The sequence below is a fragment of the Zootoca vivipara genome, chromosome 5 (assembly GCF_963506605.1).
Source record: "Zootoca vivipara chromosome 5, rZooViv1.1, whole genome shotgun sequence".
NCBI lineage: Eukaryota > Metazoa > Chordata > Lepidosauria > Squamata > Lacertidae > Zootoca > Zootoca vivipara.
In genome coordinates this window covers 67,373,321-67,398,368 of record NC_083280.1, presented here as the reverse complement: position 1 = coordinate 67,398,368, position 25,048 = coordinate 67,373,321, and the positions used below count along the sequence as shown (strand labels likewise).

Here is a 25,048-nt window from a genome sequence, read left to right as displayed (position 1 = left end):
GCATAGATGTGCATTTAGATATGTATCGGTGCAGAAGCCTATTTCTGTGGATAGATCTCGCCTGCTAGATTCAGGACAATTTCGAACTGTGTTTTCTATGTCCCTGATACAGTATGTATCTGTGCAACTACATTGCTTAAGCTATCTTGCAACAGTTTTGTCAGTTTCTATATAATGCCTGTGGTTTAACTGCAGGCTGGTTTTTGCTTGTTTGTTTTATCATCCTGTGGTAAACCTGTCAGCTCCATATCTGGTTGCAAAGCTTACTATATTTCTTGGGGAATACTAGATACACTGCTACCTGCTATGTTATCTCATCTTGTATGTATCAATGAAATATACTACTGCAACTCATTGTCGGCATAATTGTGTGAGAGAGAATTTATTAGCCTTTCATGAAGAGGTGAAACTGACTCCTATATAATGCTAACAGTTTTATTTGGAAAATACCATTGGAATTTCCACAAAGCCATTTAAAACTCAGATGCTATCATAAATAGACATTAGTAGTGTTATGGCACAATGCTGGTGAGAGCTGCTTCTTTGTTGCTACAGTTTTCCTTAGGAGTTTTGTACTTAAAAATACCTGGGTTTTAGGTGTTTTTTTACCATTGGGCTTCTCTGTGTGTGTGTCTCTGTCTCTCTGCAATGAACATGTCAATTAGTCACAGAAGATGTTTCTATTGTATTCCATTATCAGGATTTTGGAACGCTATATTCAAGACCAGATTCCTGGCGCAAGGGTTGTGGTAGAATCCATTGGTGCTCGCAGATACGGAGATGGCTATTCAGAAGAAGACTATTCGAAATCCGATCTTATGGTCTACGCAATTGACCCTCAAACAAACCGTGCTATAATGAGGAACGAGCTGTTCAAGTATGTATTCCATCATGTCATTGTAGCATTATATCTGTTGTCAGCACTGTGAATATCTGGTTGGCAGAATGGTTATTTTAGTTACTGACTTAACCACATTGATTAGCAAAATTAATACCCCTTTCTCCTTTTGCACCACACTGTGATTTCATGCACACCGTGATGTACCTATAAGCTGTTGATATATGTATATAATACTTATAGCCACATTCCACATAAGGCTCATTGGAAAGTTTTGAGTACCCATGTAATTCTGCTGTCTCATACAACACATTAGGATTTGAAACTAGCTTTATCTTGACTCAGTGTCATTTCAAGGTTGCCCTTCCAGTGCATATGTAGAAATATATATTTCCCATTCGCTACCTAGCTTTTGGGCAGGCGAAAGAAGCATATATCTAGTTTTTCCCACCAGAAACAGGAGACTTGAGTCATGCTTCCTGAACCTACCTTCCTCTCTCATGTCCTCACCACTCAATCTGCACACCTCTGACCTGTTATAAAGATAACTTCTGCAGCAGGAAGCCTACCATAAGAAGATTGGCTCCATATGTAATTTAGGATCCTGGACAATATAAACCTTGAGACAATGGGGGCACAACAGATGGGGAGAGAGAGAAAGGGCAACAGCACTCTCTCCTTTTTCATAACTGTAATTACATGGGAGGGGACACTCAAATAGGACTCTGAAGGCAAGCTGAACCTGTGTCTGGACTGTATCTGGATCACTGGTAGAGGCTCTCATGACAGAATGCTTTTTCATAATACGTGGTACCTTGCTAGACGAATGCCCTGCTAGACTAATTTTTCGCTAGACGAATGGGTTTTGCGATCAGAGGTTGCCTTGCAAGACGAATTCATTTTGTGAAAAATTAATCTAGCGAATCATGGTTTCCCATAGGAATGCATTGAAATTCAATCAATGTGTTCCTATGAGCAAAATAAAATAAAATTCAATGCATTCCTAATGGATTCGCAAGATGAATTTTTCGCAAAACAAATTGACTCACAGAACGAATTTAATTCATCTTGTGAGGCACCACTGTAAAGCATTCTCTGTAACTAGAAAACTAGAAGTCAGGGAGAAAAGCTTAGCCTGGCCAGTGGGAAAGCAATTTTCTATCCTCAATAATATCCTAAATGAAGTACAATATTTTACTAATAAACACATTTCTGCCTGCAGCTTTGATGAACGTATATTTTTTTTCCTAATATAATGCAGTTTGTATGCTATTTTTACTAATATATACTCATTTATTCACGCATTTCTTCTAATATTTGCATTTTTGTAAACATTGGTTGGAGAACTGCATTGCAAAGGACAGAATGAATTTTGTTCTCAATTTGCATACCATTTTGGAAAGTGTAAAATTGGCTTCAAATATGAACTGAATTGAATTTCCCTCCTCTCCACCCCACACACATTCTTATTCACAAACTTTGTCTGGATCTTCAGCAGTTGTATGAATGACACAGTCAGCAAGCTAAGGACATTTGCTGCAATGAGTGTGCATGTGTTGGTTCATTCATTTGTGAAGACTGCTATTTTTCACCTCTATTCCCAAACCTATATCATCTGTTGCCTTGTATTTGTGGAAAGTGGGAGATCATTATTCTTTCTCCAAACCCCCTCTTGTGCCTCCTGCTGCTTTGCATATATTTTATTGTACTTCTTCTCCCCGAAGGAAAGTCAGGTCACAGTGCTCCATGATGGAATGAGGCAATCTGTCAGTCATATGTCCATGAAGCAAATACCTATGGGATGCCTTTTGAATTGTGATTCATTAGAGGAATCTTATTCTCCTGAGTCCCAAACCTTGTGTGGATAAATTATAGCACAAGTGAGATAGAAAAGCATGTGGCTGTTAAGAAGAGGTATAGTGAATAGGATCATCATAGGTTAGAAATAGCTACAGAAAAAGAGAGGAGAAAATTAATTTATGAACTAATATTATATTAACAGGTAGCAAATATACAGCCTGACAGTGGTAAAGGTTTGAACATACAGAACAAAACAAGAAAACATAGGATTTATTCTGTAGTTTCAAACCTTTTGATTGGTTTCCCCTTTCTCTCTCTCTCTCTCTCTCTCTCTCTCTCTCTCTCTCTCTCACACACACACACACACTCAAAAAAGAAGGGATGAATACAGTCATCAGTTGCATTCACACAGCTATCACTTAAGACAAGATAGTTATTTGCACTCATGGTGAGATGTCTTAATCTGCATTTTCTCAGTGCTTTGTTTGTATGCAGGAATATTATCCCTGTGCAAATTTGTCCCATGTTGTAGTATTTCAGTCCCTAGTCATTCTTTTATCCTGCTATGTCCTCTTTTTATATCCTAAAAGTCATAGTTAATCATGCACTCAACAGGATATTTTATTAGAATCGTTCTTTGGTTTCAACTTATTCAATGGAATGAAGACAATTTCTGAAATACAGGGTTTCAGTGATCCTGTGAAGCTTGCCTAGAGATCTGCTAGTTTACAGATCTCACTGCCTTTCTAGTAAGCTATGTAACAAACAGCCACAAAATGGGTGTTTTGTTTTACAATAGTAGAATATCTTTCTTGGGCTTAAGCCCTGGAGCCAGGCTGGTACTCTTCCCTGGCTGAAGACGTTTTCCTTGACACATACACAAAGCCCACTCGCATCATGCTTCTGTAGATGGGTCAGTCAGCTGATAGTCCTTTAGATCAGCTACCTACATGGCTGCAGAGCAGTCCCCTCTAATTCTTCCTCTCATAATATGGAGTCAGGAAAAGACCCTTAGTTTTTGTTTTGTTTTGTTTTTGTTTCTGGATGTTAGTTTGATAACTACTCTGCAAGGATGATCCACAAGATCACAACCACCACACAATTTCTGGTGCTCCAGAAAGCTTCACCAGTGCAGCTGCTCCTGTGACAATCTATACCTGGAAATGGAAACAACTTTGTTGCACACGTTACACAGTTGTTCTTTTAAGCGTCATATGCACAAATTGCATAAATCACTGGTGATACTTCAGCAGTTGGACCAACTCTTTTTTTAACACCTAGCGTCACTGGCTGGCAACTCTACTTTCCTTTTGGACTATGAGAGGTTATTCTGTATGACTTCTGCCAGTCTTCTGTGACTTCCTTTTCTTAGCTGCATAACTAGAACTGAACCACTAAGAATAAACAAGCCAGCAACTAATAAACTGACTATACAGCTACATCTTCTTCTTATTGTGAATAAGAACACCCAAAGAGCTGCAGCACCCAATAGCCGAGATATTTTACTCTCAAGTAAATGTACACAGGATCACAGCACATATTAAAAAAGAACTGTTTCTATACCATCAGCACTAACAGCAGCCTCCAATATGAGCCCGGCTTTGTGTAATTTTTAGAGATTTAGCATCTTGTGTTAATTGGTTGTTCTTTCCAACCCTCAACCCCCACCCCCACCCCAAGACAGGTCTGGGGAATCATCTTGTATCATTTTTCCTTCATTTAATATACAGACTTTGTACTAAAGAAGGTTAACGTGAAAAAAAGTGAAGAAAGTGTGTGGTTTCTTGTTTTGAACAGCTACCGATTAACACTGGCTTAGAAGCAACCTAATTAAACAATTTTCTTATTTTTGCACAGTCAGCCTTTCCCCCCTCTCTTCAAAAGCTTTATAAAATTTTAATCAGCAAAATCCTAGGGAATAGTACCTTGGCTTTGGGGTAGAGGTGAATGAGTGTCAGCTTAGCAAAGTAAAGGGGGGAAATGAAGTGAGAGTTTCAATTTGAAGCATTAACATGTTTTAGCTTGTGGCTAGGAACCTCCAGAGGTTTGGTTCAGATAAGCTCAGATTCTTATCCTAATCTCCAAAGCTACTCCAACTGGTACTTTCCATCACCTAATCCTGCTGTAAGAAGCTTTGAAGAGGATTCTGTGACCTTTCTTACCCAGCAGATCCTGCAGGGGGATCTTAGAGATGGCTTTCCTTGTCCTTTGGAAGAGTAAGCTGGGTTCTTCAGACCCCTGTTTTTTCTTCTTTCCATGGCTCATGACCCGATTCAAGGAATGTCCTTCAGGGAATGGAGAACAGCAGAAAGAATGTGTTTTGGGGGAGAGAGAATGGAGAGATGTAAATAAAGGACACAGGCCCTGTGTTAGAACTCTCTCTCCTCCCTTCATGGGCTCTTATATCCTCCCATATTTCCTGGTTCTCAGCAAAGCTTGGTTTATGCAACCCACTTTTGTCTCCAGACCAGAACTGGAGATCACAATTTTTTAAAAAAATCTTGACTATGCAAACAATAGTTTGCCCACTGTGGACAAAATGTGGCTGTATGACAGTAAAGAGAAACTTAGATGTGACTATGCAGATACCCTGTTCCTATCAAGAGGAACATAAAGTTGGCTATGGTTCCCTATTTCAGTATATCAACAGTCTATAGTCACTGGATATTAAGTGATGGTTTCACGTCTCATTAATTGAAGTGCTCACACAGAATGGAGCCTGCATAATTTTATCTGGTATTCTTGGCTGCAACTCCACATACTTGGAAGGAAGTTCCATTGATTTCAGTGGCATTTTCTTCCACGTAAGTGTGCAAAGTCTTGCGATCAATTATATAATTGCAGTTTTGAACTGAGTGCTGACTTGAGAATATCCTGAAGATGCGTATGAAGTTATTTGCTAAAGTAACTCCAGTTGTGTGCTACTTTGCAATTCCATTACTAATACCAGGAAAAGGTGACTGTCAGGTACCAAATATTAGGTGCCTGCATTATCTTCTACAAACGAGAGAGAGAGAGAGAGAGAGAGAGAGAGAGAGAGAGAGAGAGAGAGAGAGAGAGAGAATTTCTCAAGCAAACTGTCTTCATGAAAATATGTGACATTAAAAAATGAAAAAGGTCCCCTGTCTCATTTTGTACAGTATGCCAGATTTCATCTGGAGTGGAATATGCACAGTTGAGCTATAAAAACCTTAAAATAGAGGTTTGTAGAGAAATTGCTTACAGAATTTTTAGGAGAGGCGGTGTTACATCTCCCAGAAGTATACTGCCGGCCAAGCAAAATTCCTTCATGTTCTTTCTTCATCAGTACAAATGACATCTAGCATACACGAGCATCATCTAGTGTGCAGTGAGAGGCTTTCTTCTTGCATTACACTTGAATGTGCAGCTAGTCTAATGGGGTCATATTCAACTAAGTCCTACTCAGAATACACTCACTGAAATAAATGAACCTAAGTTAGTTATGTCCATTAACTTCAATGGGCCCATGGTATAGTTCAGACAGAATATTGGGAATATTGAGTCTCCTGATGTTCTCCCCATTTGCAGAACAGCATCTACACCTTGCAATGCATTCTTGTTTTTATGTGGTCTTTTGGGCACTCGCTATTATGATCATGTTTGCATTGCGTCGGTGTTGTTCAATACCCTTTGGTTCTTTTCGGGGGTCATTGTGTCTTGGCTCCGTTTTACTCCTCCCCCTTTGCCCCCGATGTTGTTCAGCCCAATTAACAATGACAGTTTAGATTTGCTGTGATCTCATGATGCTATGTCTGGTGCAATGTCATTGCAAATGTCACCCCCCTAAAGAGCAATCCTGTGGGTCACTACAGCCCAGCAGTGAGCCAAGCAAGGCACCATGGCAGTGAAAGGCAAAGAAGGAAGAGGAAACTGTTGTCCCCAAGCACAAAAAGCATTATTGGGAACCAAAAGGGCACTGGGGGGGAATCAGAATGTTCATATTTTCCCCCAATAAATACTTTTCTGTTTTCTTCCCAATAATCATTTATCTGTGTCTAATATGCTGATATTGGAGTAAATATTAAACAATGTCCAGTACAGCCCTAAATAGGAATAGAATAGCCTTCTCAAGCATGGTGCCCTTGAGATGTTTTGGATGAAAACTCCCACTACAAAACATCTGGAGGAGGCACCAGGTTTGGAGAAGAGAGATGGCAGCTTGATCTTGCCTGTTTCACTTGCTATTTTCTTTTCTTTATTTTATTTTAATATTCAAGATTTCTGGATGGCAAGCTCCTTGATATCAATAAAGAATTTCAGCCGTACCTTGGGCAAGGAGGACGCATTTTGGAAATCCGCACTCCAGATGTGGTGGCCAATGTCAAGAAGCAGGCCCAAGCCGTAGGCTACACAGAAGGGGCATTGCTGGCTCTGGCTGTCATCATCATCCTTTGCTGCATGCCTGCTATTTTAATAGTTATGGTCAGCTACAAACAGTAAGTATGCCAGCACTCTGTATAAATCAAAGATGAAGGACTGGGCTGTGCTTGGTGGCATGTTCCATACTTTTGGTCACATTCCCAGCATGCACACTTGAGGAGCCCTTTCCGTTTAGGCTCCAGGTTCCACTGTCTCCCCTCCTCACCAAGAGCATTTACAGAAAAACTCAAGGCTCTGCCTTCTTCGGAAACAGAGGCTCACCATTTGGGGGGCAAGGACCAGAACTCAAAGGTGGAAGATACATGTCACAAATAAGGTTCCAGTTTTGTTCCCATGACTTTAGAAGAACTAATAATTCAGCCAAATGAGCTACGGGTTTCTATTCATACATCAGCTGCCTATAGGTACCAAACATTCTCCTTTTCTCCTCACACAACCTGATCACACTTTCATCATGTTCTGAAAAAGGCCTCTCGCTTTCTGGTATGCTTCAAGGGATCATTAGTGCAGGAATCCAGTTTTTTTCCAGGGGCTGCAACATAGATTTTCTGCACCCCATCATCCATATTTCAGATTACTTCCATCCTGTGAGTTCTAAACTTCTCTGTGTGATCCCTCCAAGGGGGGTGCAGAAGGTAAGAACGAACCATTTCAGTGGTGGTTCCCTGCTTGTAGAACGCTCCTATGCCCTTTTAAAATATGGGGGTTTGGGGGGGAGGTGCTATTGGCTTGTTTTTATTTTGATTATATATTTTGTGCTTTTATATTTTGATTTTGTTCTGTGAAATGCCCTGAGACCTCTGGGTATAGAGTAGTATATAAATTCAGTAAATAATAATAACAATAATATTAGACACCAGGCAAAAAAGGTTTCCTTTTACCCAGGCTTTTGGCCCTTAATTTGGAGGGTTTTAGGTGTTTGTTGTTATTATTATTGTGGTCACTATTATTTATTAAATCTATATACCCCCCCTTCAACGGAGGATCATAGGAAGGTTTACAATATAAAAACACAAGAATACATACCATAGTAACAACCAAAACCAATAAGTCTCCCCCACCAGCAACACATTTAAAAGGCCATAGATCATTTAATTAGCCAAAGGCCTGGGGGGGGGGGATTAGGGATCCAGACATGCTTCCCTGGAGAAAGCATTCCACAAGCAGGGAGCCACCATGGAAATGGCCCATTTTCATACTGCCGCCCTCCAGACCTCTTTAAATGAAGTAGGATGTGTTCAACCTGTCTTTTGCATGTGTGGATGTGTTCTTATGTTTATGATTTATTTTGGCTTTAACGTTTGTATTTTGAACTATTTTGTAGTATTACAAAGTTTGTCAGTTGCTTCTTGCCTCTTTTGTGAAAAAGCAACTAATAAAATTTTAGTAAGATTAATAAGGATAAGCATATGAATACCTTGATGGTTTTTTAAACCATATTCAATAGTACTCCTGTGTACCTGTCACCTGTGATCTGTACTTAAATAATAAGGGAATATGTGTATTTTCCTCTTCTCCTAAGGTTTTGCTAGGCCTTAATCACCAAATATCAAAGCTGGCAAAATAACTTTTCAAGTTAATGCAAGAATTAAAGCCAAATGAACATAACTGTCATCATTGGTGCACATAAAATGGAAACATTAAGAATTGCTTTGTATTAAAATTGCGTGTGTGTCATAGCTACATTTTTCAATACTTTCCAGCCCACTGATCAGCTTAATATTCAATGAATTAATTTTTGCAGATTGTAAAAAAGCACAGTAAAGTTAAATGAATTTTACACTACTTGTTTTCCAGGGTGAATTAACAGTGTTGTAGCACTGCTCAGTGCCTTCTTGTATAGTTTGCAAATAACCAAAAAAAAATATTGCTGCTCATTTCTATTAAGTGGCACCTCTGAAATTTTGGTATCCTGTATTGAAGAAGAAATCAATGGTGAACCACAAATTATGAATTAATCAAAGTAGAGTGGCACATTTTAAATGGACCTCAAAATGGAGAACAGCCTTCTCCAAAATGGAGAGCAAAATGGAGAACACTTCTTCAATTCTGAAGAAGTGTGCGTGCACACGAAAGCTCATAACAATGACAAACTTAGTTGGTCTCTAAGGTGCTACTGGAAGGATTTTTTCTATTTTATTTTTATTTTGTTTCGACGGCAGCCCAACCCGGCTACCTACCTGTAACAATTTACATGTGATTGTTTTAAAGGAAAAAAGCTTGCTGATTTATTTTAAAGAGGGGACGTTTATATGACACATCAGCTGCTGTCTCTGAAGATACTTTAACTCCTATATGAGAATGGTGGTGCTTCTCTTAAGATGGTGTTTTGCCATCTGTGGTTTTCCTGGTTATAGTAAAATGCTTAATTTAATTTGCATTGCCTGATCAGCGATGCCTGTTTAGTTTATTAATTGATTCTTTAAGACTGTAGTACTATACACATTTACTTGGGATAAAATCCCATTGAACTCAACAGGGTCTACTTCTGAGCAGACCTTCATATGATTGCACTGTTAACTGACTAATCCATTAATGTTTTAGTGCTAATGTGATTTGCACAGTTGAATTTAATGCCTTATGAAATTTATTAGATTTCACAATGTGAATTATTTTTACTAAGTGAAACTCACAACTTTTGTTCTCTGTTTTATCACTCTGCATAACAAAACAGATTTAAAGAGTAAGTATTTATTTTTGGCCTTGTTTCAAATGCATTACATAGGATAAATAAATATCACTTGGGATTGTGGCCTGAGGAGAGGGAAGGTGGCCGAGGAAATATCCCAAGTGCCAGTTGGAAAGAACTTGAGAGATACATTCTGCCCCCAGATTCTCCACCCCTTGGCTATTGCATGTTGAAAGCAAAGATCATATTGAAATGGAGGTCTCCATATGCCACTTTTAATATTGGCTGAAGTATTCCTATGGAAAGCAATAAAGTTAAAGTGTGTCCTTCCTAAAAGAGGGCATGTGTTGCAGTGAGACCTGGAGGCTGACCCTTGTGTTGTGGGTGGGTATATTGGACAGCCACAACACCCGACTGGTAGGTCCCTCATTGCTTGGTTTAATCTGGCCAATGGGGTGCTGTCTCAACAGATCGAGGGACCTATAAATATCTATGCATGTGGCGCTTCCTCTTTCGGGCTCAGTGCATCGGAACACCCGCCCACCTCTCCCTATATTTAGGGCATTTTGTGCTTGACCTTGCTGTGTCGTCGTGTGTTGTCTGTTGTTGGGACAGGGACACAGCAGGAATTTTCCCCACTTGGCTGATTAGCTGTTGCATTTGGGTTTTGCCTGCTGCGTAGCGAATCGTCACAACTTGTACAGATGCGGATAGGCACTGGTTCAGGTGATAGGGATGGGAGAACAGTCTCGCCATCCCTATGTGAAGGGTATTCCATTAAAGGAATCCAGGGACTCAACTTGGTTTGGTCAACCCCTGAGAGGGGGTTGTGCCCGTGCCTGGGTCCAGGCGAGCATCTGGGGGAGTGGACATAGCCTGTACCTGGGCTTTCTACCTACCTCAGGTGTTCACCCTTGGCTGACCTATGATAGAGCTCTGGGTCAGCGCTGCCTGCAAGGGTGCAGGGAGCTAGTCCAACCAGAGCCTATGCAACCACTCACTTTCTGTAATCAATAAAGTTGTGGCCTAAATTCTGCCAAAAACCAAAACTAAAATTTTAGTCAAGTGTGTTTTTATTTAGGTGGGAGGTCTCTGGGTCTGAACACGCAAACTGAAAATGACATATACTGTATCAGAGTATGCCTAGGTTTTAAAAGAGACAGGATAATTATATAGCCTGTATAGTGTAAGATAAGAGTTATGGAGATAGATAAATAGATAGATGATAGATGTCGTGTTGTACTGCATGGTGTGTTTGTGTGTGGAAGTACACTTTCTTAAGAACCGCTGAATCTTGAACATGGCTAGGAATGACAGAGGAATGAATAGTATAATCGCCTTAAGAATAAATCCCGGTGTATTTTCCTAACACAGACTAATCAATACATGGATTGTTAGGTCAGCAGTAACACACTGAGATAATCTGGTTTTATCTGCTCTGTAATACAAATGCAGCATCTTTTCTTAAATTTACTTGGAAATAAGCTCCATTGAAAACATCATTCGCTTTCCTGTTTAGGTGTCTCAGGTATCCATTTCCGAGAGTAAGAGGTGATATTTAAAACTCTTTCAGAAGTCTCACTAAAGGATATTTTATCATATCTTGAGTTGCATACAGTATATCAGAAGGAAATAAAATCAAGTCAGGAGCCAGGTTTTATTCTGCCAATGTGGTGCATTCAAATCCTCTTCTTAGTATTGTCACCAATCACGAGGTGAAAAACTGCAACAAATATTCCTTTTGGGGGCTGCCGTGGCGTGTTCTTGGTGGGAAACCATGTGTGACACTCTCCATTTCCTTTCCATGTGGCTCACCAAAGGAGACAAGCAGAATGTGCAAAGACAGCTCGAATCCAGATGGCCTTACCAGCTGGCAAACCAGCAAGCACTCCTGCCCATAATCTCTATGAAGAACTCGGCGACAGCACCATGTAAGTCCTCAATGATGTTTGCGGTTTACAATACTAGCAATCCAAAATATAATTCCGATGCTTCAGAGATTACAGTTGACATTGCTGTGTAAATTCAAGGACAAGGGAAGAATTAACAAGCCATTCATGGTGGCTTAAACATCAAGGTTATGATCTATGATGGGGTAATGTTTTAAGCCTGGGGGCCACATTCCGACATGATCAACCTTCCAGACAGCCAAATATGAGTGGTGGGCAGAGCCAAAGGCAAAAATGCCCAAACCAACAGATGTAACCCTTACCTTTGTACAGTGCTTTTTGTTTCTAGAAAAATAGGTGCCAGTACTCACCATGACATTGTTACTGTAAATGTCACACTTTTTAACAACAACAACAACAACAACAACAACAACAACAACAACGTGATTCTGGTACTGTGTCCCCTTGAGTGTCCCCTGAACCGAAGAAAAAGCACTTCTTTTGTCAATAGGCAACAGGCTAGCCATGTAAAAGACAGGTTTCTGTGTTCTCCACCCAAACAAACAAGAGATGTTATCACAATTTGGTAACGCATCACAGAACAAGATCAATGAAAGACACGATATTATATATGAAAATGTGGTTTATAAATATTTAAACAAGAAATAAATGTGGCCTAGGGAAGGTCCTGAGGGTGCATAGAGATCCACGGAGGGCCACATTCATTCCCTGAACTTGAGGTTGTAAAATGGCTTGGTCATTGGAATGTTGGTCAATTCAGCATTGATCATTTCTGGAACGCATTTGAGGCCCAAGGTTACTCTGATTATACTGTCAACTGTGGTAAGAGATGCTATTACATCAAACAATACAATTTTTTGCCCTTGCACATTTTTGCTCTTGTTATTCTGGTAAGTCTTACAATCTAGTCCATGTAAACATCTTTATAGTGCCTTTTTTTTCATAGTAGGAGTGTTTTCGTTTGCTCGTTTGTTTAAATACAAGGCAATTATGGGAAGGATAAGTTTGCTCAGGGTTACTGATGCCAGTTGCATCCAGGAAAATGTATCTCAAACAGCATCATATAATTTTCTCCAATGCACTTAAAAACAACAACACTTTAACAACATGTTTGACAACAGTGTATCATCTCAGAAATAGTTTACAACTTTTAAATGCTGGGCGTGATCCAGCATTCATTATCATCAATAGAGAGTTGGCTGTAGACGCCTCCATGTGTGGGCATACCTGGGCAGCAAGCCATGCCTTAGCAATATCATTTTTTTGCTACTATACCTTTTTTCATGATCTGTAGCTTATTGGGTCTGGGCTACCTCAGCAAGAGTCAAGGGTTGGTTGTCAAGACCCAGGATAGAAAGAGGGTTGTGTGGTCAGAGCCAGGTCAAGTTCTGGGGAAGGGAGCTCAGGATCTGAGGGAGCAGAGCCAGTGATGTCGTCAGAGTGGAGACAAAACAAGTTAAATCTGGAGGAAGCAAGATCTGGCACAGCCCCAGGATTCTGTACTGCTGCTTTCACTGACAACGCTATTCACACTATGAAGCTGGTTCTGGCACCAGGGTTTTATGGCATAGGGTCAATCCACCATGGAGTCAGCTGTAAATGATGGAAGTGATATTTAAGCAGGCTGGTATTTCAACCAGAATATTGCATTCTTGACATACAAAATTTGGAATGTCTAGCTTGCCCAGGAATTAGTGCACGGGTGATACAGGAGGTAATCTTCCATTATTTAGGATGTGGCTGGATGAGTCCATGGCCCTATAAGGGATGTGATGCCATCCACCTGTACCACAGCATAGGAAGTTGTCTCCTAATGGGTTGTGATTATAGCTATATACATCAGCACTTCCTGACCCACCCCCACACCTCATGCAGAAGTTCTGGATAGGGCTCAACAAAAAATTAAAGGAAAGTGTGTGGTCACCAGGTTTAGGGTCTGTATACAGTTATAAATGGCCCATGTGCATAAATTAATCTGATTGTTGTCCTTTTTGAAGACAGGGTGTGTGTTTTATTAACTTCTGCATTCAAGCGGAAATTGTGAAGAAAGGTTATCATCACTATACTGTCACTTGACCAGAGAACATCATTACTTATGATGTTTCATAACATTTCAGCCTGTTTAGTCATTAAACAATATTGAGTGCAAAATCCCAGTAATGAGAGAGGGAGAGTTTCAAGAGGGAGGACGAGGTTGTCACAGGGGGTGAGGAATATGGTATACACGTACAGAAGGTCCAGATATAGATTGGATAGAGCTCAAAATCCAAAGAGTCCAAAATCCAGCCCAGCACTCTATGCAGCACTGGGAGCCAGTTGTGAAGATGGCAGTGGGATGAGGCTGTTTTTAGAAATGGGACTTACTTCAGAAAACCTGCTGTGCCCAGAGAAGTTACTGAGAGACTTTGTGGATTAAGAACACCTTGCTTTGCTTAATTGTGTTGTATTTAAACCTCATCGGTGAAATTGCTTTTGTGTAAAACAATAACTTGTATCACTTCAATAAGTTATTCAAGACGAAATTGAAGTTCCAGTGCTTCTGTGATCTCTCCAAATTTAAGAGATAGGTGCTCTGAAGAGGACATCTGCTTCTAATTGCTTTTCTGATTTCCCCCGTATCACTCAATCTACTTGTTTTCTCATTGTTGGCTTTGGATTTATTCATAATATACGCAACTATATACATGAACTAACATTTCATTTCATTTCATGTCTCATTTCTCCCTTTTCCTCTCTGTCTTTGGACACATAGGCATCAGTAAGTAAACTCAAACCGTTGCGGGTAATATTGTAGCATATGGGGAAAGTAGTTGATTTTTGTTACTGAGAATTGCAATTATTTCATAGTAATGTAGTACCTGGAAGACATTTATTTCTAAATCATTCAATGTACTACGTTCCAAAGGGAAGTAGGGCTAAGGAACTGAAAGCACTGTTATTGCACTGTGTGTGAAGACCAGTCATTTCTGGTGAGTAGATTCTATCTCCTTCAGCTTGTTGGCACGTCTAAAATTTAGAGGCTGCAACCTGAAAACGTGCGTTTACTGGAAGGCTCATTAACGCCAATGGGACTGATCGCTGTTAAGCAGCTTAAGCTTTGCAATCATCAAATCACCAAAGCGTAGCCTTTTCATTTCACCGTGTCTGCAGTTAGGCTAAGCCAAAATGGATTTGAGTTATAGGGAGTATAGAGCATAGCCTGCCAACCGCTGCTCCTGCAAGCGCCTTGTTAGTGAAGTGAGCAGAGCTTGCACAGGAGTATCGCTTAGTGGGTTGACTCATTTAAATACAATTTCCATTTGCTCTTGCAAGCAGACCACATGGCACAACTGCCATGGGATGCCGCTGAGAAGGTATTCATCCCACACTAACCCCGTAATCTTACAACTACTCACCATATCAATAGAGCAATAGACTCCTGGTCCCACTAGGAATATGGAGCATATGCACAGCATGTTACCATGAATCCATACGGTGAGTACTTACAGATGTTTCCGATAGAACAGGGATTAACAGCTGTTTTGGTGACCATAAGGACTGTTCTAGCCCATTTGGAACACAAACATCCCAATCCATACCCTTACGTTTGCTATAATGTACAACCAAGTTCTTATTCATATAGGTGCCCCTATGGATATCAACTCAAGGGGCAGCTCTCAACATGAAGCTGTCTCCTCCATTCAGATGAATGGTAAAGCCCTTACTGTGGCTGAGTCCATGTGTACTTGAGGTCTCCGGATCCAAAAGAAATCACTAGACTGGGAACTTCCCTCACAATCCACTGTGCTGTCATTTTTATTTCTTTGATCCCCACTTATTATAAGCAAGGACCTAGACACCATGTGCACTCCTTGAAACAGATCTCATACACAATGCCTCTTTGTCATGGCTTTTGAGCTTTCGGGAGAAAATTCAGATTTATACAAAGCATTAGCTTCTGCAAGGCATTTGTTTAAATTAAGAAGATCAAAGTTTACCTTATTTGCCTTCCCTTGGTAAGACAAGTGAACCACTTCCCTTAGTAAATAAATAAATGTCTTGTGTTTGTAGCTTAATTACATATAGATTAATTACTTGTAGCTCTAGATTCTTAGATATCCTTAGGAAGCTTTAGACATCCCAGCTTTTTGTTCACAGCATTCAGATTATATTTTCTCATTCAAATCAATGTCCATGCATGCTTCCTTACCTGTGATTATTTTCTTTCTTTCAAGTCTTTTTCTTCTCTACCATTTTCAACAAAGCAGGGGAAAAAAGTCAGTCTTCGAAGAAGGGGACCGTCAGAGGGCTATAAGCAGCTTTGCCTCTCGTGCTATTGAGGCCCACAAGCAATCTAATATCAATGGAACCCTGAACAATAACTTCCCCAAATCTGCAAGTAACGTTACACTTTTGTCTGATGAGAACCCATTGACAACTCAGAACCCTCTGTACATGGAGGGTGCGATCCAGGGTTCTTCTTATTCTGGGATCCTGCCAGAGAGAAAAGATTTTCTGCCCCCCATTTCTCCCAGAAGGTTAGCCTTGAAAAATTTTCTGTTGGGATGGCCTTTGGGAAGCATTCATCGGGCGTGGACTCTACCAACTCGTCTTCCCAGAAGACACCTTTCTGATGCTTTGAGTAGGGCAGTCATTATGGACCCAGTTCAATGGGAGCAGGAGAGAATCAGGACAGAGAAGGAAAGGGTAGGGATTCAGCACCGCAGAGCCGACGTTGGCAGCCCAGTCTTCAAAAAGATCATTGGCACAAAGATATCAGTCAGAGAGAAAGCAAGGCAGTTTGAACAGCAGGCTCTGCAGGAAATGAAACAAGTGAGATCCCGGGATATGAAAAGTTTGCGTTCACCGACACACAGCAGCTGCACTCAGGATGGAGAGAGCTCACTTGAGTTGTCTACCGAAAGCCTCTTTCCATCTCCTGTCCACCTCTCGCCTTCTTTTTCCTCCCTCAGTCCTCACTCTGAGGTGGTAGAACTCGACACGTCTACTATACCTTCTGTGATCATCACTCACCATGACGCTCCTGAACATTTGTCCCCTCCACCATCTCACAAGCCCATTCCTCCTTCCTTTAGGATCAAAATTCCAGCTCGCCAAAATCTTTTACCCTGTCAACCTACAGTGGAAGCAATGGAAATCATTCCTGATCCACCCAAAACCCCTCCACCACCGCCTCCGTCTCCCCTTCCCCCACCACCAACTCCTCCCCCGTTGCCACTTCCATTTCCTTCCCCTCCTCCCAGCCTTTCCCTATCATCGTCTTCATCTACTCTAAGCACTCAGCTCCTCTCCCCTGCAAAACACGCCAAGTCACCCTCCAAACAAGAAGTGGTGTCACCTCAGGTCTGCATCCCTGACTTACCTGACCCTCCTCGCCGGGAGCTGAAGGGGATTCTTAAAAACATCCAGAACTTAGCAGATATTGAAAAATCTGTGGCCAATATGTATAGTCAAATAGACAAAAACCACATCCTACCTAAGCACATTGCCAAGCTGAGGCCAGTTGCGACGCCAGAACCACCAAGTACACAAACGGTGACTGAGGCTGAGCACAGCCAGCAGAATGGAAACTTGAGCTGCATAGTGGAGGAACTTGAAAAAAGATTCCCATCGCAGTCCACTGCATTATGACAACTCTGTGTATGTTGCCTGGTGTATAGCCTGGTACCATTGCAAACCTGTCGCCCAGGATCCCCCATGTATTCCAGATCCACAGAACTGTTTTGTCATTGTCACTAAGAGTTTCTCTTCTCTTCCCCCCTCCATGATAACACCTTTCTTCAGTTGGTGCAGATGGTTTAATTTTATGATGCTTATTTCCCTATGGGAGTGCTGTCCTTATCTACTTTTTCAAAAAGTACTGCTTTTATTTCGGAGGAGGAGGAGGAGGCATTCCAGAACTAAAATCAGTGGACTGGAAGCACATGTTAGCTCAGATGCAATGCTAAATGGGGATGTTTTTGTTTATCGGGGAGGGGGGCATCCTTCCGTCAAAAGCGTTTGTATCAACAAGAACAGCAACTACCCTGCAGTGCAAAGAGGGGCTATGGTGTCTTAATTGCTTTCACGTTAAAATGTTCGCTAGGGGAGAAGTCTTAACTTTTCACTGTAAGATGTTGGATGTCACTGGAAAGCAAGAGATAGCAAGCAAAACAGACTCAGCAAAAAAAGGGGGGAGGAAAGCTGAAGTTAGTACAATTACGTATCATCTTTTTCTGTAGATTGGAGAGGATGGCAGGCTTATAGTGTTGATAAAGGTTTTCTGATTTGTCATTCAACCTTCTCTTCCTTCTTTCTGTAATCCACAGCATGCCTTTCATTACTTTTTCATATACTGACACTGCATATTCTAAGACTTCACGTTTGTAATTTATTTTGTGTAAAAAGAATTTTATATAAAAAAGAAAGAACATATTCTTATTAAAACACAGAATTTCCCCATTCTGCATGCTACATTGCTCAGCATATTTCTTTCAGAAAGTCGCCCTCCCCCCATTTCATCAAATCTAATAAAGTAATTTGAATTGTTATTACAAAAAGAGGGATTTATAAGTGTGCGGGGTTTTTTTGGTGGGGTAGATTTTGCAGGCATGTGGCTTGAAGTACTCCAAATGAAACCTATTTATTAAATGATAATTTTATTAAATTGGGTAGCTGGCTCTCTGAATACATGACAAGCTAGAAGAAGAAGAAAGGCTAAAGGCCAAAGTAGATGGAGAAGCCGGAGCTATATAAGCAAATATACGCCATTCTGTGGTAAAAAGCGGGGAGGAGGGTATTTGGATCAGGGGAATAGCACTGGGGAGATGGATATTGAACATTTCCCCTCAAAACTGCTTTTAGCCACAGAGTGGGGGGAAGAGAGGTGTTTATACTGCAGCAGACTAGCTTGCAGGGGAAAGTGGACTTCAGAAGCGGTTTTTCATAAAATGCAGAGGTCCGTCAACCTGAGCCAGGTGTAAAATAGTGATTGGGAATGGAAGGGGGCAATGCTCTTAAAACTAAGGAACAAAGTATCTCTGATCATATTCACAGAGCAGGGATTTGTTTTCAGTATCAAGACTGAGCTCACAGGCCTGCCATACACAAAATCCACTTGGTTTCCCCCCTCAGCTTTCTTCATTTCAGTAGCCTAGTGTTTTTTTTAAGAAGAAAGAAGAGGGGGAGCATTTTTATTATTGTTGTTGTTGCAAGTCTTGAACAATCAGTGAGTCAGAAACTCTCCCAATGTCCTACCTTCTGTCCATCTAGGGCGTAGGGAACAAGGTGACTTCCATCAGAGAAAACATTGATTCCCCTGTTCAACACCATAGCAAAAGAGTCTCACACTGGATATTCTTTCCATGAAAGAAAATGACAGTGGGTGATTTGATCACAGAACTTCGCTGTTGTACCCTGGGTAGGATGTGAGTTCAAAAGAAAGCATGTATTTGGAGTGAACTTTAAAAGCCAGTTTGTTGGGCTAATATTATCAGTCATGCACAGACAAGTAATTACAAGGGTACTTTAGTTAAAGGTCTAAAAATATGCTGCTTTTCTTCACCGTCTGGCTTTTTCTCCAGTGGCTCTTGGGACAAGTATGGATGGCTCAATCAAAAATTGCTGAAGGTAGATTCTATTTTGTCCTGGAGCCAAGCGCTGCAAACTTCATCACTTGAGTTGTGCTGACACATTAGAAAATGCTTTGTGCTTAATAAAGTCTCCTATTCAAGGTGGAGTTTATTTCACGTCCAGCGTATGTCATCAGTAGCAGTAATAGCCAGCTATGTAGTGAGTACAGTAATCAATTCATTTTCTTTTCTTGCTACAACAGAAGTTTAACATTTTTGAGCGCTCTTGAGTATAGCACGTCTTCAGGAATGGCAGAAACTCCTGAAATAAGAGGTTTCTAAATCTGTAAGTTTCAATTTGCTTCATTCCGTTATTTCAGAATGGCACTGCAATTGAACGAAATGCTGCAGTGCTGCATAACTAGCTAAATTTTCAAGCCTTATTAACATACTGTAACATGCTGCTGTACAGTGTTAGAGTTCCTTTAGTAATCGAAAGTTCAGGGCAGCTTTTAAAGCAGGTGTGAGAAACTTGTGGCCCCCCAGAAGACACATGGAAGCATAAGAGCCCTGCTGGACCAGACCAAAGGCCCATTTAGTCCAGCATCCCGTTCCCACAAGACGGGGCCCTCTTGCTAGTTCCACCACCCTCCTAAAACTTTTGGTTAGAGAGAGTGGCCCAGGAGAGGGCATTATCTGTGGCATCCCCTAAGTTGTGGGACTCCATCCCCATAGAGATGCGCCTGACAACTTCATTATACAGTGGTACCTCAGTTTTTGAACATAATCCATTCCGGAAGACCGTTTGACTTCCGAAACATTCGAAAACCGAGGCGCAAAGGTCAGACTGCAAATCCAATAGAGAAAATGGGGGGGCGCCTCAGCAGAAGCCGTTTGATTTCTGAGGCGCATTTGAAAATGGAAGCATTTACATCTGGGTTTTTGGCATTTGAAAACCAAAGTGAGATGTTTGAAAACCAAGGTACCACTGTACAGTTTTTGGCAAATGCTGAAGACTCACCTCTTTGCTCTGTCATAACCCACCCTGGGTTATTAAAATAGTGGTGATGATATACTGCAGGAGTTTGCTGTCAGATTCCAGTTCATGTCACCCTCATGCTAGTCAGTAGCCAAGGAGGAACTGTTTCCAGAAGCATCTGTAGAGCTATGGGTTTCCCATTCCTGTTTCTCGTGATCAGTTTGCCTTGATGCGGAGCCCACTGGGAAATTATCATGTTGCTGTATATCAGGGGTAGGGAACCTGGGGCCCTACAGATGTTATTGGACTACAACTCCCATAATTCCTGATCATTGTCCATGACAGCTGGGGCTGATGAGAGTTCGGAGCTCAACATCATTCACAGGTCCCTCACCTTGGCTGTGTACAAATAAACCTGTTATTAAGAGGGTGCAGCAGCAAGCACACAGGCAGAGTTCTTGTGCGTAATTTAAAGCCAAAATCAAAATAATCACCTTTGTTTTTACTTTTCATGTTAGACTAGACGTTTTTTTCAGCCCTTATGAAAATGTGCAGATTACAGGTACCTGTCTGTGAGCAAGTAAGCCTCATGAAGTTCCAGCAGGCTTATTATTGTTGTTTAGTCATTTAGTCGTGTCCGACTCTTCATGACCCCATGGACCAGACCACACCAGGCTTACTCCAAGGCAAATGGATAATTATAGTCATTCAGATTAAACCTGAAGATGGAGCCTTATATCATGTCGAGGTCCTTAAAACAGTTTCCATGTGCTATAACATGTATAGTATGTTCAGATTCCATTACACTTCCTACTTTGAATAAAGCTAGTCATGTGCGTTTGAAGGGCTGATATGGGCAGACCAGAGAGGGCACGTGAAATCTATTACTGAAGAACATATTTTTCAAAGCACTAAATTATTCGGAACCAAATGGCCATTGCCTTTCAAAATTAGTTTCTAGTGGATCTCATCAAGAGGATAATGAATCTCTAATCATGTGTGACCTTCCATATGCAAGTGGGTCAGCCAATACACAAGAAGCCTGTTTACAAAGGTTTCTTTAGTTCAGCCAGACAAAGTTTAGAATAATCTCCCGGGTGAAATGAACGCTGTCATTCTAAAGAACGCTTTTCAGGGCTATATACGGTGTCTTTTTTTCCAACATAAATTATCATTTTGTTTGGGGTGGGATGCCATTTGCCTATGTTTCAGGTAGACCCATAACCACCCCACTTCTTTTCAGGTGGACATAATTAAGGCCACATAGACACCATAAATTTAAAGCAATGTGATCCCATTCACAGTCATGAGTTTCCCCCAAGAATTCTGGGAACAGTCATTTGTTTTGGGTGCTGAGAATTGTTAGGAGACCCCTATTTTCCTCCCAGAATTACAGTTAGAACTCGTAAGCACTCTAAAAAATAATAATAACTGACAGAATTCTTCAGAGGAAGACCTGGTACTTTAAATGTGGATGTGGCTTCTGGCTGGCCTACTTTCCTTTTCCGCTTGTTTTGAAACCATCCTGCTTTTTTCCCTTCCCCATACTTCCTGTTTTAGCATTTTCTGCCATTTGTAAAGGGCAAATCTTTGAACTTTTTCGGTGCCTCCAATGTCTTTTAAAACGGGAGTAAAAGAAATTGCACCACGAGGAGATTTCCTACTGCACATATCTGCAGAATGTAACATAAAGTCTCTGAAGCCATTGAGAAGACCAGTGTCCTCTGTGCTAGATATCTTGTTAGAAGTTGACCATTTTTAGCCTTGAGGGCCATGCACACCTGAAGTTTGGCGTTTTGAGGCCCCTTGAAAATTCAATCCAGTTGACACTGCTCAGAGTGGCAAACCATTTTTGAAGCACTGTTTGATCAGAGACCATAGAGGGACTCTGAAAAACTATATTCTGTTTACAGCAAGGATAGAATGGAACTGATTAAAGAGAAACAAGTGATCCTTCCATGAGCTATTTGAAAAGAGCCTGTGTATTTATCATTTACAGAGATAGGCGGTATCTTTGAAGCTTTAAATAGTAAAACCTTTATCTCAGGAGCCAAAAGTTGCAAGAAAGCATGTTCTAATTCTACATTCTGTTTACTGCCTTTGATTTTGATCTATCTTTTGGGTCTCATACAAGATAATAACTAAAATACTTTTAGAGTAAGGCAAATACACATAGGAATCTATCCATCCAGTAACTGGAGTTGACAAATTGTAACTCCTTTAAATCTGTATCAGCAAAAAAATTGCAGGACAGTATGCAAACAATTCTACAAATTATGTTTCTTGTATCCAGAAGTGGTGTATATGTACAGCAAGTGTTCTGCCATCTGCTGCTGTTTGGACATGATTATATATCATTATTTGTTATTTGAGATTTAAGAGATTTTTGCTCAGCTACTAGTATTAATTGAATAGTAATCCAGAAATGTTGACAGTTTGCAGGAGATAGGTCTATGGTTTTCCTTCAAGCCACTAGAATTACAATGTAGCTTTCACGTTTAGCCAAAACCATTAATGCATTTTCAGTTTTTTTTTTGTCTTCGTAACAATAATGATTAGAAGTGTGCCTTACTTTTAAAAAAGAAAGATTGAAAACCAAAGTTGTCAGGAATTCAAATTATCTAAAAGATCATTGATTGCACATACTGAGTGCAACTTAAGAGACTGGTAAAATATGGTGGCGGGATTTCTAATAACGACTGCATGTGTATAAGAAATATTATGTACTGGTATATTGATTCTTCTCCAGTTTTCCTTTAATGCACAGGGCAATAGCATGGCAACCATTGCTGAAACATTTTGAGATCTGTTTTATAAAAATAAGAGAGAGAGAGAAAAGTATTATTTTGGTTTTATTATGAACAGTTTGCAGGTTATTACATAACTATTGTGTAATGCTTTGTTATGAACAGTTTTATTTGACACTATATCATTCAGTTCATATCAGTTCCCTGGCCCCTGATGTTGCTAAACTCAAACTTCAATCAGGTCCAGCCAGCCTGCTCAGTGATCAGGGATGATGAGAATTGTAGTCCAACCACATCTGGAGGCCTACGGGTTCCTCATCCCTGAATTAAAGTAATAGTGTTGCTTTTCTTGCTTGCAACATGATATTTTATCTTGGATCACAGAAGCGTGTGCTCAGAGACGATTAGCCTTTTCCTTCTAGTGGCAGCTCTTTAAAAAGTCATCTGAAGTTTGAACCATCCAGAACAGGCATGTCAAACCTGCGGCCCTCCAGATGTTTTGGACTACAATTCCCATCTTCCCCAACCACTGGTCCTGCTAGCTAGGGATCATGGGAGTTGTAGGCCAAAACATCTGGAGGGCCGCAGGTTTGACATGCCTGATCCAGAACATGATCATTGTGGCTTGGGAAGCTGCTACCTGGCCAGCAGAAGTATTATTGCCAGCCTCTACGTAAATGTAGAAGTGCTTTTGAGAATTGCCACTTGGGATCTGAGCCATCTTGGTTTTGGAGACTGTGGGTGGAGTTGCACATTCTATTGCTACCTTGTGCCTTAAAACCCTGACCACAACCTCTCTTCTGCAAAGTTGCATTCACAGGGAATAACAATGAGGACAAGGAAGTGGGTGGCAAGGTCTTTTCTGCCCACCCAGTACTACTCACATTTTGGGTTTCAAGTCCATATTGGCATTGTGAGGATATACAGTGGTACCTCTAGTTACGAACGTAATTCGTTCCGGAGGTCCCATCTTAACCTGTAACTGTTCTTAATCAAAGACGTGCTTTTGCTAATGGGGCCTCTTGCTGCCGCTGCGCTGCCGGCACACAATTTCCGTTCTCACCCTGGGGCAAAGTTCTCAATTTGAGGTAACTCTTCCAGGTTAGCGGAGTTTGTAACCTGAGGCATTTGTAACTCAAGGTACCACTGTACCCGAAACCTTAACTGGTGGGTTTTCAGGAGGAAATCAGTAGGTGGGAGAAGGCTTAAACTGCCCTCCTCCTGCCTGCTGCTTCTCCCTATAAATTATGCCCCCCCCAACTTTCAGATCTATGTTTCTGTCAGTCAGGAACGCCAACTGGAGTGGGAGTGGTTGTGTGAAGGTGTGTCTGTGGAACAATAAACAAGGGAAAGTTAAGCTCCCCTGCTGCTCTCTGCCATTTTTGCTCTTCAAGTTTCTTCCTTCCAGTGCCACTTTGCTAAGAAGCAGCAGGCAGCCAGAGTTTTAACCATGAGGCAGCAATGGAACATGCCATACAAAATAATAAAGCAATACTGCATAGGTAGACTTTGAAAAGTCAGTGATAAATCTCCATTTTAGATGTTCATTACTTTCCTATCAAATGGACTACAGCAATAATTTACCTCTGATAATCCAATACACAAGCTGAATGCTAATAGAAAAGCTTTGCAGATGGTAATATTAAAAATTAAATGTGATCCTCCAGACTCTTCTTTATTTTCCCCCTAGGTGTAATTAAATTGTTTCCCTCATCTGCTGTCTCTCTACTAGTTTAGCCTTAATATAATTGTGAGCATGTCTGCTTCAAGATTAAAAAAAAAATGTAAGTCCTAAACAGAACATGAAGAGATCAGTCCAGAGGAACTTAAGTGCTCTTAAAGTTGACTAAAACCAGTTGTCCATAAACATGCAATTAAACGCCTAATCTGGCTATCAATGCACTGGGGGGCTGAGTCCCCTTGAATTTAGTGGGATATAAGTCTTGAGAAAATGTTAAGTCTTCAAAACTGCACCCTGAAAATGTATGATGTCCATCTGGCAGCTAGATCAAGCATACAACACAGGAGCTGGAGAACCTGCCAATTTCACCTTCTGTCCTTTGCCTGCCACGTCCACTCTGCAGCACATTTTCAATCCGGCTTTCTACAATGGGAAGCATGGGGTGGAACAAAGGTATCAGAGGAAATGGGTAGGGCTACTTGCACAGCTACTTCCACCCCAATTGGTAAATCC

At 40.9% G+C, this 25,048-nt stretch overlaps 1 protein-coding gene across 9 annotated transcripts in view; it reads left to right on the top strand.

Annotated features, from left to right (window-relative positions):
* PCDH15 (protocadherin related 15) overlaps positions 1-25,048 on the top strand; it is a 608,113-nt gene that overhangs the window by 567,358 nt on the left and 15,707 nt on the right. For all 9 annotated transcript variants that reach the window (XM_035137543.2, XM_035137542.2, XM_035137532.2 and 6 more), the window contains 3 exons: positions 701-877; positions 6,877-7,095; positions 11,489-11,599. In XM_035137543.2, the coding sequence (XP_034993434.1) occupies positions 701-877; positions 6,877-7,095; positions 11,489-11,599 (507 nt within the window). The remainder of the gene's footprint in view (positions 1-700; positions 878-6,876; positions 7,096-11,488; positions 11,600-25,048) is intronic.